Source organism: Hypanus sabinus, chromosome 7 (assembly GCF_030144855.1).
Source record: "Hypanus sabinus isolate sHypSab1 chromosome 7, sHypSab1.hap1, whole genome shotgun sequence".
NCBI lineage: Eukaryota > Metazoa > Chordata > Chondrichthyes > Myliobatiformes > Dasyatidae > Hypanus > Hypanus sabinus.
This window is the reverse complement of record NC_082712.1, coordinates 121,659,771-121,677,526: the sequence shown is the minus strand read 5'-3', so window position 1 is coordinate 121,677,526 and position 17,756 is coordinate 121,659,771. Positions and strand designations below refer to the sequence as shown.

Genomic DNA, 17,756 nt, shown 5'->3' with positions numbered 1-17,756 from the left:
GGGCAGAGGTCCTGTGCAGTGAGTATAGGGAGTTAAGGATGAGGCTGAAGAATAGGACCTCAGAGGCAGTAATTTCTAAGTTACTGGCTGTGCCACATGCTTGTCAAGAAGGGAATAGGATGATGGTACAGATGAATGAGTGGCTGAGGAAGTGGTGTAAGGAGCAGTGCTTGAGATTTCTGGATTATTGGGATCTCTTCTGGGGAGGGTATGACCTGTACAAAAAAGACAGGTTACACCTGAACCCAAGGCAGCACAATATCCTTGTGGGCAGGTTTGGTAGAGCTGTTGGGGAGGGTTTTTCATCTAAGTAGGCAGAGGGATAGGAATCAGAGTGTTAGGGCTGGAGGTAGTGCAATTGGTTTATAAGTATATCTGGTGTGTGGTGAGGCTGTGAGAAAGGACAGGCAGATGATAAGGCAAAACTGCAGTCAGTGAGATGAGCTGAAGTGTAACTGGGGGTCAAAATTGAAAAGGATGATGAATGGTGGTCTAATTCTGCCCCTATGTCTTATGGTACTTTGCTATATATCATTAAACAGTTATGGTTCGATGGGGACATTTGTGGCATAGAAATGGCATAGAATAGTGAGAAAGGGGAAGGAATTTTAAAAGATGGTGTTAGGGAAAATTTTGGAGTTATGACATTATGGATAGCATAATTGTAAATTAACTAAAATAAAAAAAGTCTTCGATTGATAACTTCCAAGTGATACTTCGTGGCTCGTGAAGCCAGTCAGTGGGTGTGGGACATTCTGATTCTATCTCATTGAAACCCCATAGGGGAAGACAATAGCTGAATGTTCCTGTTATCAAGGATAAATTTATTTGCCATATACTGTACGTTTGCACGTACTAAGAGTTTGCTGTGGCTTGTTGGTCAGGGCGCAACATGCAACAAAAACAACATTGAACAATTATAATGAATGAAGAATCCTATATATAAATAAAGTTACTTGTTTTTGTAGGGATATGGAATAAATGTGCATAAATACATAAATGCCAGCATGCATTTACAATGTAAACACAATTATAGAAAGTGGCTTGAAGTGTTTACAGTGCAGTGACGGGTAATAGATAGAGGGGGTGGGGGGTTAACTGAAATGGTTGAGCAGATTAACTGTTTAGGGGAAGAAACTTTTAAGATGGTGAGGCTGTTTTAAAATTTTATTTATTTATTATTATTTATTTAGATATACAATGCAGAACACTCCAACCCAATGAGCTGCACTGCACAGCAACCTACCTATTAGCCAAATCATAGGACAATTTATTACGACCAATTAACCAACTAACTGACACGTCTTTGGATTGTGGGAGGAAACCAGGGCACACAAAGGAAGCTAATGCATGCATGGGTGGATGTACAAACTTCTTACAGACAGTGCCAGAATTGAACTCTGAGTTCCAACACCTTGAGCTGTAATAACGTCATGCTAACCGCTATGGTACCGTGGCACAGCATGGTAATAATAGCCCTATAGTGTTTTCTAGAAGGGTGCTTTTGGAAAAGGCAGGTTTCAGGGTGGCCTGTGAATGCCATGATGTTTCCTGCCGGCTCTTCCACCTGGACCCAAACAAGTTCTACAGTAATGGTAGACTGCAGCCAATGACCCTTTCTGCTGTACGGAGAGTTTGCTGCAGTTTTCATAGATTGTGAGAGGATGCTACACTAAGACAGTTAAGGCTGATGAAGGATTGATCTATATGGTGGCAGTGTAGAATTGCAGGAATTCCTAGTGTAGACTAGGAATGTAGACAGTGTAGAATTCCTAGTGTAGACTAGGGAAGATGGAATTTTACCAACTGCAGCAAGAAGTACACCCCCGCCAAACCTTTTTGTTAATGAAGGGGATATGGTTCTCCTTTAGTGGTTCTCCAATGGCTATCAGCGCATTGTGAAAGGTGTACCCCTGCCACTTAATGCACAGCCCAAGAGAGATCTGTTTTGTCACTTGACCTGGTTAGATGTACAGAATATTCATGGAGCTATCCCTCAACACTGTAACATAAGGGTTTTTTTATGTTGAGTGTGTGGCTTTTGTAACAAACACCAGTATTGAATGTAAAAAGGTTCTGCTAGCTGGGATGTGCTGCCATTGTAAGTATGTAATTCTCTAAATTTACCTGACTATATTCCAAATGTTAAAGTTAGGCAGGTGATAGGAATTTAAACTGTGATTAATTGTTTATTGTTACCTTTGTGTTGAAGATGTATAAAACATTGTATCAGGAGAGTGAACGTCTCTTGGATCCTCCTGGATTATCCCTCTCCTGGAGATTTGCTGAGTGAATAAAGGCTTTATATTTCTCATTTACAGCGTAGACAGTCACAACAGTGGAAAGCATTGGCCAATGAAGTAAGGATTATACGAAAAACACAAAATCTGGAGTACCTCAGCAGGTCAGGCAGCATCTATGGAAATGAGTAAATAGTCAATGTTCTGGGCTGAGACTCTTCATCTCATCGATTTATTCATTCCCATAGATGATGCCTGACCTGCTTTCCTCTAGCATTTTGTGTGTTTTGCCTTGGATTTCCAGCATCTGTAGATTTTCCTGTGTTCGTGAAATAAGGATTATATTATAGAAACTGACCATCAACACAATCAGAAATCAATGCTTGTTTCCAATGAGGGCAAGTGATAACCCAAACTATTGTGATATCATTTAAAGGCCTCAGACCAAACATCAGACAAACATTGTAAGTAATATTTTATAGATGTAAATCAAGACTTAGCCAATGACCTTGATCAAGTCTGAGGGACTAATTCTCATTGCACCTTTTCCTAAAGACCAAACTTCATTGTGGATGTTGCCATTATTAGACTGCTGTTTAAATCTAATATTCAATAGTTGCACTGTATGTCCGAATGCTTACTTCTCCAAATACAAGGGGCTCTCGCGGTAGAAGCATTTATTTTCCGTTTCCATGTGAGTGAGCCTGGTGTAGTCATTCGGGTAGACAAAAGATAGGTAGACCTGCAGGAATATACAAATAACATGATAAGTACCGTACCAATTCCTGTGATCAGTCCTGAAGACGATCTCTATGAATTGCATCATAATACAATGTGAAAAGTGAAAACATTGTGGATGTGAAGTTCCAAAGGAGTCTGCTTTGGTAAGTGTTTTTTTTAGGTGTCAAAGGTTGTAGAAAGTTTGAGAAGGGTTGGGGGAAAATCTCCAGAAAATTGTAATGGAACATTACTGATTATAGTGTGAAGACTGGAAGAACATTGGAAAATTCCATTCACTTTTTTTCCAGATATACAAGTAACTGTTTACATTGTTATAATAAAAATTTATGCTCTGTTTATTCAGGTTTACTGCTTCTCCATTTCTGAAGGTTCACCTCAACAACAGAAATAACACACTGAAAGAAAATAAATGTATATATACTGTATAATACTTTGTATGAGACTGGGATTTTCCAAAGCACATTGACTGTAAAGAAATATTTATTAAGTGCGGCATAGTAAATGGTAACACAATCAACAATGAAATCATTACCAAACATCAGGTTATTTGTGTGCATTTCCTGAGTGATGATCCTTGACAAAGGGGAGATGTCAGTGCCATGTGTTAGTTTAAGCCCATCAAGAGGGTAAAATCCTCAACATCAATACTATGCCTTAAGCATACAACCTCAAGGTCTTAGTAAGGCACTAGAATGGCAGTCAGGATAATGTTCTCACCAAGGCTTTGGAATTGATATATCCCATGTGGTTCAGGTTAATCTATGGTAGAGAACTCGAAATTAAGGGGGAAAAAAAACATAATTTTTTTTCTTGGGAAAAAATGATGCATTTGTTCCGCCTCACTGCACCAGAAATGTGGGTTTATTCTGGACCTCAGATTTGTCTCTATGCAGTCCCACATGGGTTTCTTCTGGTTTTCTCTCAAAGATGTATAGATTGATACGATAGTTGTAAATTGCCCCATGAAAGTGAGTGGTAGAATCTGGAAGGAGTTAAGGAGAATGTGGGGAGAACTTTTTTTAATGAGATTAATGGGTGGTTGTTGACTGGTATGCATTAAGTGGGATGAAGAACCTATTGCCATTAGTGTGGGGAACAAGCAGGAAATTGAGCTTTGGATAGGGGTCAGCTGAGAAATCTAAAATGGGGAAATGATTCAGTTATCTTCATTCTTGCTTGGGAGTGGTGTAATTACACGCTGTTTGGATGTCTTTTAAAATATGAGAAAGTAACTGCCATTGGTCTAACATAGTGGTTGTGTTGATCACTTAGGATCAAAGTCTGTGCTGAAGAGGTTTTTTAAAGCAGCTCATATCACAATCCTCCTTGTGAAGTGAAATGGTCATTGAGTACTAACCATTGCAATTAGATATACTTTATTCTTCCCGTCTTGGCCATTGAACCACTACAGTGGCAGAGGGGGAATAAGAATTGTTTAAAGCACTAGAGATTTAAACTTGTGAGGAAATGGTGGAATTGTTTTCTTAAGAAATGAGGATAGTTGGAAGAGATCTAATTAAGGCCTCAAAGATTATGATAGCATCAATGAAGCCAAGCAGGGAAAATATGATGTACATTTAATGAATTAAACATCAGGACATTAGGATGGTGAATATTGAATTGTGAAATCAGTTATAAATGAATGGAATTGAAGCAGAGAGTGTAATTGTGCTTAGGGGATAACTCCATATGCACATGAACAAGGCAGTGGAAGATAGGCTACGACACTATTAGCAAAATGCTGAAGGAATTCAGTGGATCAGACAGCATCTACGAAAATGAATAAACTGTTGACGTTTTGGGCTGAGATGCTTCATCAGGCCTGGAATGGAAGAGGGAAGACAGCAGAATAAAATGGTGGGAGGAGGGAAGGAGTGGCAAAAAGGGGAGGTGTGGTGAACTACATATACCTGTCTGGACACGCCCCCCCCCCCCCCCCCCGCTGACTGCTCTTGTGGCTCCTCCCATGGACCCCAGTATAAAGGCGATTGGAGACACCACCCCAGCCTCAGTCTCCAAGATGCAGTGTGGTGGTCAACTGCTGCTTGTTCTTTCTTCCAGCCAATAAAAGCCTATATCTCGCCTCACGTCTCCAAGAGTTATTGATGGTGCATCAGGAGGTGATAGGCAAGTGAGGAGAAGAGGTAAGAGGCCAGAGTGGGGATTAGAAGAGGGAAAGAATCAGAAAGAAAAGAGAAAAAAAAATACCAGAAAGAGAAATTGTTGTTCATGCCATCAGGTTGGAGTCTACCTGGATGGAATGAGATGTTAGCCCTCTACCTTGAGAGTGGCCTCATCATGGCAGTAGAGGAGGCCATGGAATGACATGTCAGAATGGGAATGAGGATAGGAATTAAAAAGTTTGGCCACTGGGAAATCTTGCATTTGGCGGATGGAGCAGAAGGGCTCAATGAAGCAGTCCCCGAATTTATGACAGGTATCACCAATGCAGAGAAGGCCACACCAGGAGCACCATATGCAATAGACAAGCACAACTGGTATCATGAACTGAGTCTACATAAAAGGACATAAGATTATGGATTGATAAGATGTTTGCTTGAAGTGCAGAGGATTTTGTAAGCCATTGGTTTCTTGACGACTAGAACACAGATATTGCAGCAGAAGAAGGCTGTGTGATCTCCGCCTCCAGTCTGTTTTGTTAACCAATTTGATAATAGCTGATCTGAATGTCCTCAGCTCCACTTTCAGCTCATGAGCTTGAATGGTATACCCCTTTCCATGTCACAGTGTCTGTTCCTCAGACATTTGGATTGAATAGATGATTTTTAATATGTTCTGTAAAGGAGAGGCAGCAAGCAGGTTAGGAGGAATCTCAGAGTTCAATGTGGCCACCAGTAAAGTAAAGGAGATAGAAAGCATAATAGGCCAGAACTAGAGGAAGCAAGAACATAGAGAAGTAACAGGGTGTGTGTTAAATGCATTCCTGGACTTACTTTGGAGCTAACTTTGGCAATTCTAATTCCACCCAAAAAAGAAATGATGAAAAATGTTCTACAGAGAGTGAAGCTCAATTGTTTAAATAAATTTTCTTTCTTTGCTGCAAATATCTGGTGCTCACATCTCCACACAAATGTACCGAAACAAAAATACAGGAGGGCTACATCTTTCCCTAAAACCACTGCTTGCCATGAATTCAGGAATGTGGGATTCAGTTGGTCCTAGTGTGCACACGTGTGTCTGTGTTGAACTTTGAATACGACTCAACTTGTAGTCCACTCACTAACTCAACCTCACTCTTTTTGCTTCTCACCACTCCAATCATAAAAGGCTGCCATTGCTCTGGAGTACTGCAGTGGATGCTGTAAAGATTCAGTACTCCTGGGCCAATTACTTTTAATGAGTCATCAGTACACAGTGCACTGAATTTGAAAAGGTTGTATTAATTATGAGGAATCATTTCCCTTTATTATCCTTGTTAACAGCACACTGCTAGAGGGGTAGCAATGATGGGTGTAACATGGAGAATGAATTAGTTATGTATTCAATGACAATGGGCACCATCCCACTGCAGTGATTGCTGCTCCGGGTAGCAAAGCTCCAGCACTCTGTCACCATTTCAAATGGGATAAAATAAGTAGCTACATACTGTATATTAAAAAGAGATAGAAGTTCTGCTTCAGGAGGAACTGCTTTGGCAAAAGGGACGTAATACCTCTCTGGGCTATTTGCTTTCAGTGTTCATGTTTCCACAAAGGGACCATGTGATGGAATTACTTACAAGTGACACATTTATCTGTGCTTTGACCAGTATACAGAAAATATACTCAGCAGATTTCACCCGTGCTTTCGATGTGTCCTGAGTATTCTAATGTCTATTGCTTTCATGTTGCTGCAAGTATTACCAGCAGAACATCTTTAATTGAAGCAAGCTATTCTCAAACTAAGCAGTGGCGTCTGATACGACAGTATAAAAAGGTCCCATAGAATAAAAAAAGTTCTTAACTGCACACAAACCTTCGTATACTTTTCTATATAAAGTACTGAACCCAGACCTACCATCAACTATTTACATACAATCGTATCATTACTTATCAAGTTGTTGAAAAGAAAAGTATAAAATTAAGTAATTATTTACAGAGGTACATTCAGCAATTATACATTTAGGAATAGCTTCTTCCCCTTTGTCATCACATTTTTGAATGGAACACTAATCTTCTTTGAAGATGTCCTCAAAACTATACCTACTTGATCCATCTCATACCCTCTCTTTGCTCTCCTGATTTCTCTCTCGAAATGTTATTAATCTTTTTATAGAGATCAAAGAATTTTCAAAGAGCCTCAATATCTCATCAGCCAAGCTTCCCTAAACTTCTCAAGTTTACCATTCACCCTCACAGGAATATGCTACTCATGGACACTTGCTATCTTAATTTTAAAAGCCTTCCATTTGCCATTCATTCTTTTCCTTACAAACAAGCATATGCAATTGACCTTTGCTGGATTTCTGTCTAATTCCATTCAAATTAGCTTGGCTCCAGTTTAGGACCCTGACCTGTGGATGTCCCCTCCTTTATCATCACTATTTTAAAACTAATAGAATTATATTCACTAAAGCCCAACTGCTCTGTGACTTCCACTTCCATTACATGATCTACCTTGTTCTCTAAGAAGAGGACCAGTATTGATCATCTATCTATTGACTCAGGAAACTTCCCTGGGCACATTTCACAAATTCCACCCCATCCTTGCCCTTAACACTTTGGGTGGTCCAGTCAATACTGAAGAATTAAAATCTCCCACTAAATCAACCCTATTTTATTTATTTATTGGGATATAGCATGGAGTAGGCCCTTCCAGCCCCACCACCCAGCTATCCCTCGATTTAACCCTAGCCTAATCATGGGACAATTTACAATGACCAATCAACTTACCAACCTGTACGTCTTATAGGCAGCAGCAGGAATTAGACCCAGGTTGCTGGAACTGTAAAGCGCTGTGTTAACCACCACGCTACCATGGTACCCTTCTACTTATTCGGACAGCAAGGAGCAATTTCTGCAGTTTCTCTGATCTCTCCGGAACAGTAAAGCTTGTTGTACTTCTTCCATGCCAAGAACACCCTTCTTCAGATAAAGAAACAAAACTGTGCATAAAATTCCAGAGCTTCCAGAATCTCTTCCTAGATGTATTTAGTTTGGCATCCTGTTGTATAATTGTTGTAATAAGATAACTATGTACATTAACAGTGACTTGTTCTGGATTGCCAGCATCCTTATATCACCTGTACAGTTTTCATAAACCTTAATCCTCTAATAATTCTAATTAATAACTAGAAAATATAACTATGAAATGTTTGGTACATCTGCTGGATGTTATCAATATAATGGTAACATTTTCCACTTTGGTTGCATTTTGCCTTTTAGAAATCACACGCATAGACATCGGAGCTACTTAGGCCATTCAACACACAGACGTCTTCCACGTGTACACAACCACAGTCTAGAACTTTGTGGCCCAAAATCCCACTCCAGCTTTATAATCCTTAATCCTTGTACCTCGCAAAGCCTCATACTCAACCACTTACATTTACACCCTACACCCTCGAGACTGTGCGACCGGATTCTGCTCCAGCTCCATCAACAAGACATCACTATAGTGTGGTCAGAGTACAGGAAGGAGAGACAGAGTCTGATAACATGTTATCAAGATAACAACCTCTCCCTCAATGTCATCAGAAGAAAAACCTGGTCGCTGACTTCAGGAAGTGGGATGGAGTACACGCCCCTGTATGGATCAATGGTACTGAGGCAGATACGGTTAGAAGACTACCGAACTTCCTGCAGTCTTCCAGGTCTCACCACATGAAGCATCAGCAGCATTATATTCTATACCTTTTATCTTCTGTGACAAGTGTACCTTATCATTTGTTACTTTACAAATGGTGGTGCTATTTACTAGTGGTGCTATTACTTTAGTGTGTGAGCTATGGGTACTGTGTTGTACACCTTGCTCTGGAGGAATGTTGTTTCATTTGGTGTTATACATGCGTATTGTTGAATGACTAAAACTTGAACTTTAACTTTATTTATGTATTGAGATACAGTGTGGAATTGGCCCTTTCTGGTCCTTCAAGTTGCATCACCCAGCAAACCCTGATTTAACCTTAGCCTAATCAAGGATCATCTTTGGACTGTGGAAGGAACCGTAGCACCCAGAGAAAATAAACTCAGTTATGGGGAGGCGCATCTTACAGATGACATTGAATTGAACGCTGAACTCCGACACCTCAACCTGTAATAACGTTGTGCTAACGGCTACGCTACTGTGGCCCCCAACTTGAACTTCAGATTCAAGTTCCAAGGTGTAAATATTACCAATCCTGGTCCTGACACTTGAACAGCTCTACTTCTTCAAGTCGCTAAGGTAATTCAGCAAGTACCCAATGACTCCCAACAATATTTACAGATAGACCACAGAAAGCATGCCATCCAGACACATCACAGCCTGAGGTGGCAACTGCTCTGCCCAAGACCACAAGGAACTGCAAAGAGTTGTGAAGGCAGCCCAGTCTATCACGTAAAGTAGCCTCCTCTCCACTGACTCTGTCTCTACTTCCCGCTGCCTTGGGAAAACAACTGATATAATCAAGGTCCCATCCCACCATGGTCATTCTCTCTTTTTGCCTCCGTTGGGTTGAAGATACAATAACTGAGGACATTTGCCACCAGGCTCAGGGACAGCTTCTAATCCACCATATCAGACTCTTAAATAAACATCTTTTATTCTAAAGATAAACTTCTGATCACTCAATCTATCTTGTTTTGTGTCTTGCACTTTATTTATTTATCTGCACCGTGTTCTCTCTGTAACTATAACATTATATTCTACACACTGCTTTTTTAACTTCTTTATCATCTCATTGCTCTTAAGTATGAAATGACCTGTCTGGAATACTTGCAAACAAAGCTTTTTAATGTATCTTGGTACATGTGACCCAATAAACAAATTAGCAATTAATCAACCTAGGGAACCAATCAGGTTGGATGCAGAGCACGTAAACGTATGCTTCCAACAGCACCATGCATGAAAATAGCGGCCAGCCAAGTTAAACTGGAATACAAGATAACTATGTAATAAGCAGCAGAAACAGCATGCAGTAGACAGGTCTGAATTGCTCTCTATGGGGTCAGATCAAGGCTTTGCATTCCTGAGTTCTACAGGCAAGGTGAAAGTGACTCCACATTACCCGCCATGGCATCAGTGATTATTGGAGTATAAAAGTTGCATTGTTTGCTGTGTAACCAAAACCATGTAGTCAGCTTTGAACTTGCTATTTGCTATAGAATGAAATCTTAAGAATGTAGAAGACAATGGTGTGTTAATGAGAGGCTAGCTAAGAGATGTTTTACTTTGAACTTGCTATTTGCTATGCATGTATCCAATTTAGTAGGAGAATGAAATCTTAAGAATGCAGAAGTCAATGGTGTGTTAATGACATGTAACTAAGAGATGTAGATTAGAACATGATTAAGTCAATGGGTAGAAACAATAGTGGCGGATGTACTTGTGATAGGAAACTGTAGACTGATTGGATATGCTAATGCAGGGGATTGCTATAAAATGCTATGTACAAGGATCGGTGGGCAATCAGCGACTAGCTCAAGACTGTCTCAGCTTTGATTTGCAAATTAAAGTTTAATACTTCTTGAAGAATCTTCTGCGTCTCCTGGTCGTTTCTGGGGCACAAGAAACCACGACATAATTGGTGACCGTGACAGGACCGGAAAGAGACCCGTGGAAAGGAAACGGCAGATTGGGGACGCTTCCCAGTCCTCTAGGGACCCCCATAAGGCTAACAGAATTAAGGGTGCACCCAAACAAAAGGTAAGCGCTTTTTGCGACAATTTGGACTAAGAATTCTGTTGGTTTTGGGGAGGTCTTGGAGTCTCATTAGTGTGGAACCACTGCCGAAGGGTCTCTCCGGTCCAAAGAATCTGGCAGAATTGGGGGCTAACAAGAGGCTCAGAGGATTGATCAAGAACACTTCAGTGAGGGTAAGTACAAATAAGTTAATAAGAAGTTAAGTTAAGAAAAATTCCACATGGGTGTTGGTAAATCCCTGTGGATACCGCTTTGTATGAAATGAAAGTCTGAACGGGCAGAGAAAGGAAAATAGAGAAAATCCCTGTGGGTACCGCTTCATATGAAACAAAGGTCTGAACGGGCAGGGAAAGGAAAATAGAGAAAATTCTCGTGGATACCGCCTTAAGAGATAAGGGTCTGAATAGACGAGGTGCAAAGAGAAAGTTCTGTGGATACCGCTCTGAATAGAGGTCTGTACGGGCAGAACAAAATAGGAAACAAGGACAGTCCAATATATAGTTTAAAGCGCTGGTAGATAGACGATAGACTAGGCATTGAATTAGAGTAAATAATTTTATCCAGTAAACGAACTGCGAATCTCTGAAATAACTTAAAAAGAGAGAACAACATGACAGGTAAAGGAACGGCAGTAGATTCTGAGCAAAAAAATCCTGGTAAATAAATATGAGATCACAAAAACTTAAGAAAAATGGGAAAAAAGAACCAAAAACCTGGTCACAAAATGGCCAAGAGAAGGAATGTTTGATGTAAGCTTGTGCGAAGAAATGGAAGCACTAATTAAAAATTACAAACCAAAAGATAAATCTAAGAAAAGAGGGCAAAAAAGAGAACAAAAAATGGAAGTGCTAAAACTCTTCAGAACGGAGGGAGGAAGGCTGAGGAGGACAGGTAGAATATTGATTACAAGCGAGGAAGACACTAAGGTGCTGGAGAAACAGCCTGTTAGAGAGAGAGGAAGGTACAGTGAGAAGCTGGCTTCAGCTCCGTACCCGGATGTGAAAGAAACAGAAAAGCCCCTTCCCCACCCCATAATGAGGAAGGAACCCCTAAGCAGTGCCCCCTGCTGACGGGAACAGTAAACATGCAGGGAGAAGTACAAGTTTGGGATAATGAGGAGGAAAAAAAAACAATACAAGAAGGAAAAAGCGGCGATATGGAAGGAGATACAGGCAGAAAGGATAAAGGGGAACAGGCAAAGAGAGAAATGAAAGAAGAGATTGAACGGATGAAATACTTGAGAGAGGAAAAGGAGAATGAGGAGTATCAGTTATACCATAGAAATAAACAGACTAGAAAAGAAAGTGGCTCATCAGGGCAGGAAGAGATGAGGCATTCAAGAGGAAGTGGAAAAAAGATAGGAGATGAGAGTCTTGGAGAAACATAAGAGAGAAGGGAATCAAGCACGAGTAAGGATCATGAGGAGTCCCTGCCACAGGTGTACAGACACGGACAGGAAGAAAGAGAAGGTGACTCATTGGAGGAGCAAGAGTTAAGTGGACAGAGAGAGGATGCGAGAATTTGTGGGGAAGAGGTAGGAGGCAGAAGCCTAGAAGAGCAGAAGGAGGCGGTAGGGGAGTGACTTGTGGAAGTAGAGAGAGAGCTAGATAAGTTACTGAGAGGGGGTTGCCAGAAGAGATGCAAAAAATACTCCAGGGGCCAACCAAGTATTGAATCAACACAGAAAGGAAGGACTCCACAGGGAGACCGAGGGAAGAAGAGGACCCTGGAGACATTTGTGTGGGAGGCAGTAAAGACATACCCTGAGACAGATGGGGAGTCAGGCGAGGAGGAGAGCTAGGGCAGGTGGGAAGAAGGAGGAAGAATGATGCCATTGTTAGTTAAAGGATCAGGACAAGTGCAGAATATCCCTTGGGGATCCCAGGACCTAGAAGGGCTGAAAAACACTCTGCTCAATCTACATGAAGGAGCAGGGAAATGGATTAGAGCCTTTGAAGAAGAAACGGCAGGACGATTATTGGCTATGGGAGATTTGAAGGCACTATTGATAAGGTTGATGGGAACCTCCAAATTTAACGAACTAATGGAAATGGCTGGCATAGTAAACTCGAGCAACCTGAGAACTGATGGAGACGGGTTTGACAGAGTGAGGCAGAGGGTATGGCAGACCCTCAGGAAGCTTTATCCTCCCAAAGTGGACCCCAAAGCCTTAAAGGGGGATCCACTGGGAGACACTGAAAACCCAGCAGCCTACGTAGAAAACCAGTTGAAAAGGTGGAGACTGGAGACTGAGCAAGAGGTGGAAAATAGCTTATTTATCACCACACTGTTCCGACATACCATTTTGGATGCAATGCCTCTGCAAGTAAAATCCAAACTGGAGGAAGTGGTTGGACTGGCGTCAATGACCCCACAAGAATTTAAAGACCACATAGTCCATGCAGTTGAGAAATACCAGAAAGAGAAACGAAGGTTGGCTGAGCAGCAGGAAGAGGTGCAAAGAAAGTTAATACAAATGCAGCTCGAAGAACTCAAAAAGAAGGAAAAAGAGAAAAGCAAAAAGATGCTGCCAGCAACCACCGGTCTGAGTACAGCCATCGAACTGGATGAAGCACCATTATACGGAGGAACTGATCGTACTGTAAGACAAGGACCAGAAAACCCCTTGCCAATAATCAACGTCTTTGGAGGAGCATTCCCACAAATGCCCTATCAGGAACAGACTAAATTCAAACAGTCCTGATAAGACTGGAAGTCCGAAGGAGGGGGACAGAGGAGCTATGGGCAGAGGGGACCAGTGAGGAAACAGGGTAAGAGAGATAGAGAGATTGTGCTGGGGATGTAATCAGCCAGGTTACATGAGAAGAGATTGTCCATTTATATCATGGCCTGTCACACACCAGCAGGAACCGATAAGAAGGGAACTAAAGTTTAGCCAAGGACCAGCCCCCACAGGCCCAAGTGGACCTGTAAACCCCTATGCGAGGTATTAGGGGTGCCCCGAGAACTCGAGTGGGAAGGGACATTACCCAATGATAACAAGGGAGGCAGACGAGGAACCCATTGCTCAGGTTATGTTAGAAGGACAACTGACACCAATGATGATAGATACTGGAGCCACGTACACTTGTGTACAGCCACAGTATGCCCTTCACCTTCCCATGTCAGGAAAGTTTATTAAGACGGTAGGGTTCTTAGGGAAAACACAGTTGACACAGTGCACTGCCCATAGCTCCAGTGCGGTTGAGAATGGGAAATAAAGGAATTGTTTTGCCGGTGATAGTATTTAAAGGAACTCCAATTAATTTGTTAGGCAGAGATGCCTTATTGAAACTGGAATTAAAATTAGAATGCACCAGAAATGGGCTGAGTGTGGAAAGAGCAGGGGCTCAATTGATAGTGCGAAAAGACAAGAAGGCTAATGTCTTTTGGATAGGAGACATTGCAGATCAGATTCAGGAAACCTGGGAAAAATGGAAAAAGGGCGTGCAGGCTATATTACCCAGGGCTGTAATGCCCAAATCTGAGCTGCATTGTACAGTGATTTTTGACGAGACTCGGAACAGGGAGTTAGAGGAGAGATGGCACCTGGAGGCATGTACCCAACAGCACCTGGAAGGGGAGGCTGTGATAATTGGAAAGCAAGGGGCAGCTTTACAAGTTAAGTGGAACACCTTTTTAGAAAAATGGTACAGGATACCGGAGGCTGCGCCCCACGTAACGTTGTTGGTAAACAAGGGATATCAGTCTAAAGACTTAGGACCCTTAGTTAAGTGTGCTGAAACCATAACAGTGTGGAGGAAAATCACGCCAGAGGTGTGGATATCAGAAGACAACAATTGCATTAAAATAATGGTAAGTGTAGATATGGTAGGGACAATGAGAGAGGTCGAAATAACTCCCCAACCACACATGCCATTGCTGGGAAAGGAAAGAGGCCAGCAGAAAGATAGAAGGTTAGATGAGTTGCCATCTATTCTGTGGTCACAACATGACACAGACGTAGGGAAAATAAAAACAGCAGGTCCAGTGGAAAAAGGCTGAAAAGGGGAGCAATTCCACCCAGGAGACCACAATACCCTCTGTAGTGTTCTCGCTCGACATGTAAGATAACGCGGAACTAAACACCGAGATAAACCTTTGTCAATAATGACAGGATCACAGTAAGATTAACCGTTTACTGTTCACTCTTCCACATTGATGTATGGTGAAAACTGTTGATAAAACAATACAAGATTTGTACAACAGTTGTTTCCTTCTTAATATTACATTTACATCATAAATACTTGCAAGGTAAAACTACAACAACTACATTACATTAAAGTGCAGCATACAGTCAGAATCTACCTACGCCATTGACTGCTTTAAATACACTTCAATGCAAACTATCTGCAACTCTTTAACTAACGAAAACATGAACATTATCGACCGTTGTTACTTTTAACAGGATCGGCGTTAACATTTTAATTCAACATATCAATTATCTCGTAACTCACAGCGTTGCTTTCACAATGTTTCTGGTGCGTAGAGAGAAAACTTTGCTGCTTGCTTGCGCTTGCACATGTCTCGACCCCCCACCTTCCCATTTCTCCAAACCGGTATTTTCCCACAGGACGCGGCAAAACCAGGTGTGACGTCATCACATGCCGCGATATCTCACAGACAACTTTAAACAATCCTAACTTTAACTGGAATGCTAACAAATGAATTACTAAGCGAAAATATTATAAACTAAATAAGTGCCATAAAGGCAACACACCCTCTAAGACCAGAAGCAGAAGAGGGAATAGCATCGACAGTGCAGGGGTTGCTTGAAATAGGAGTGCTTAGAAGAACAAACAGTCCATGCAATACCCCGTTGCTGCCGGTCTTAAACGCAGATAAATCTAAGTGGAGATTGATGCATGATTTGCGAGCGGTAAATGATGTGGTAGAGGACTGGCCAGTGGTAGTCCCCAACCCATACACGCTTTTGACTAATGTTCCACCAGAAGCAAGTTACTTTTCAGTGTTTGATTTGTGTTCGGCTTTCTTCAGCATTCCTCTAACCGACCAGTGTCAGTATCTGTTTGCATTTACTTACAGAGGTGCTCAGTATACCTATACCAGAATGCCGCAAGGGTTTAAACATTCACCACATGTTTTTAATCAGGTATTGAAGGCAGACCTAGGGGGCATGCCATTGGAAAGTACATTGTTACAGTATGTGGATGACCTGTTGTGATTTGCTCCCACAGTAAGGAACAGTGTGAGCAGGACACTATAACTCTGTTAGAGAAGCTGGCGCACAGAGGACATAAAGTATCCAAAAAGAAACTGCAATTTTGCACGCAGCAAGTGGAATACTTAGGCAGGGTAATATCCAAGGGAGAGAAGGCGATAGCACCAGATCAGATTGAGGCCCCAAAACCTCAGAATGTAGGGCAGATGATGACGTTTTTGGGAATGGCAGGGAACAGCTCAGATTGGATAGGAGAATATGCTGAGATTGTCGCACCTTTGAGAAAGATAATGAAAGAACCAAGACATACAAATTTGAAGAACGGCTTACAGTGGAATGAAGAGGCGGAGATAGCTTTTAAGATAGCTATCAAGGTGGAATTGCAGTCAGCACCAGCATTAGCTTTGCCTGACTACGAGAAGGTTTTTCATTTGTATGTATCCAACTGACAGGAGGGTTATGTCACAGCGGTTCTAACACAAGAGGCAGGCACAGGAAGAGCAAAGCGGCCGATAGCATACTACAGTACGAGACTAGATGAGGTGGCTCAGGGGTATCCACCCTGTTATCAGGGATTGGCGGCGCTGTACTATGCATATGAAAAGGCATCATCTGTAACCCTGGGCTATCCTGTGACTCTGTACGCACACCACAAAGTAGCAGAATTGCTGGAAAGAGGGGAATCTGTGTTGACGCCAGCCAGGATAGCAGTGTATCAGATGCTATTGACATTTCCTGACATAACTATACAGAGATGCACTACCAGTAATATAGCCGATTTTGTCCCGTTGGGCTATGAAGGAGAACCCCATGATTGTGTAGGGAAGACGATGCCATTTGCCAAATTGAGAGCAGATTTACTGTCAGAACCACTAGAGGATGCAGATAAAAAGGTTCTGTTCATAGATGGCTCTTGTTATAGGGATAATGATGGAAATCATGCAGGGTTCTCAGTAGTGCAGCAGGATCAGTCGAGCTATAAGATTATTAGGATGGAGTCCTGTCCCCAACTGTGTTCCGCCCACCTAGCGGAAATCAAAGCCTGACAGCTGCATGTGAAATGATGGAAGGTGAGAAAGTAGACATCTATACTGATTCAGCATATGCTCATGGAGTATGCCATTTGTTCGGGGCAGTGTGGAAACAGAGAGGTTTTAAGAAAAGCAATGGAGATCCCATACAACATTGTCAGCAAATTCTAGACTTATTAAAAGCCATAATGAAACCTAAAGCATTGGCTATAGTAAAATGCCAGGCACATAAAAAGGGAAATGATGTAATAACAAAGGGAAATCAAGCTGCGGATGAGGCAGCCAGAAAAGCGTCTGGATGCACATCAGCTGTCATTGCCCCCCCCCGGTAAGTCTAGCTCCAGAACCTGTGATAGAGGACCTAATTGAAATACAAGGTAAGGCAACATTGGCAGAACAGACAATGTGGAGATGAAGGGGGGCCAAGCAGAACCTGGAAGGCTTGTGGTGCATGGAAGACGGTTTGTTGGTAGTGCCCACCCCTCTACTGACAATTCTGATTTCAGAAGTGCATGGGATGGACCATTGTGCAAGGGGGGAAGTGATAAAGAAAATAAAGAAGGATGGTTTTTGGTCACCTTATTTACAGGCTTCAGTGGACTTTGTCTTGTCACAGTGCGAGGTATGCGCACAGAATGCAGGGTTCGGACATCAGTTATTTGACTGGTTAGAAAGCAGACTCGGAGGATGGGGAGAATGGCTGACTAAAATGGCAATAAC

The 17,756-nt window shown here is 41.9% G+C and overlaps 1 protein-coding gene across 1 annotated transcript in view; it reads right to left on the bottom strand.

The window, feature by feature from the left end:
- Positions 1–17,756, bottom strand: part of b4galnt4a (beta-1,4-N-acetyl-galactosaminyl transferase 4a) — an 819,684-nt gene that overhangs the window by 98,696 nt on the left and 703,232 nt on the right. Inside the window, exon 12 of the mRNA XM_059975496.1 lies at positions 2,882–2,982. Within this exon, the coding sequence (XP_059831479.1) occupies positions 2,882–2,982 (101 nt within the window). The remainder of the gene's footprint in view (positions 1–2,881; positions 2,983–17,756) is intronic.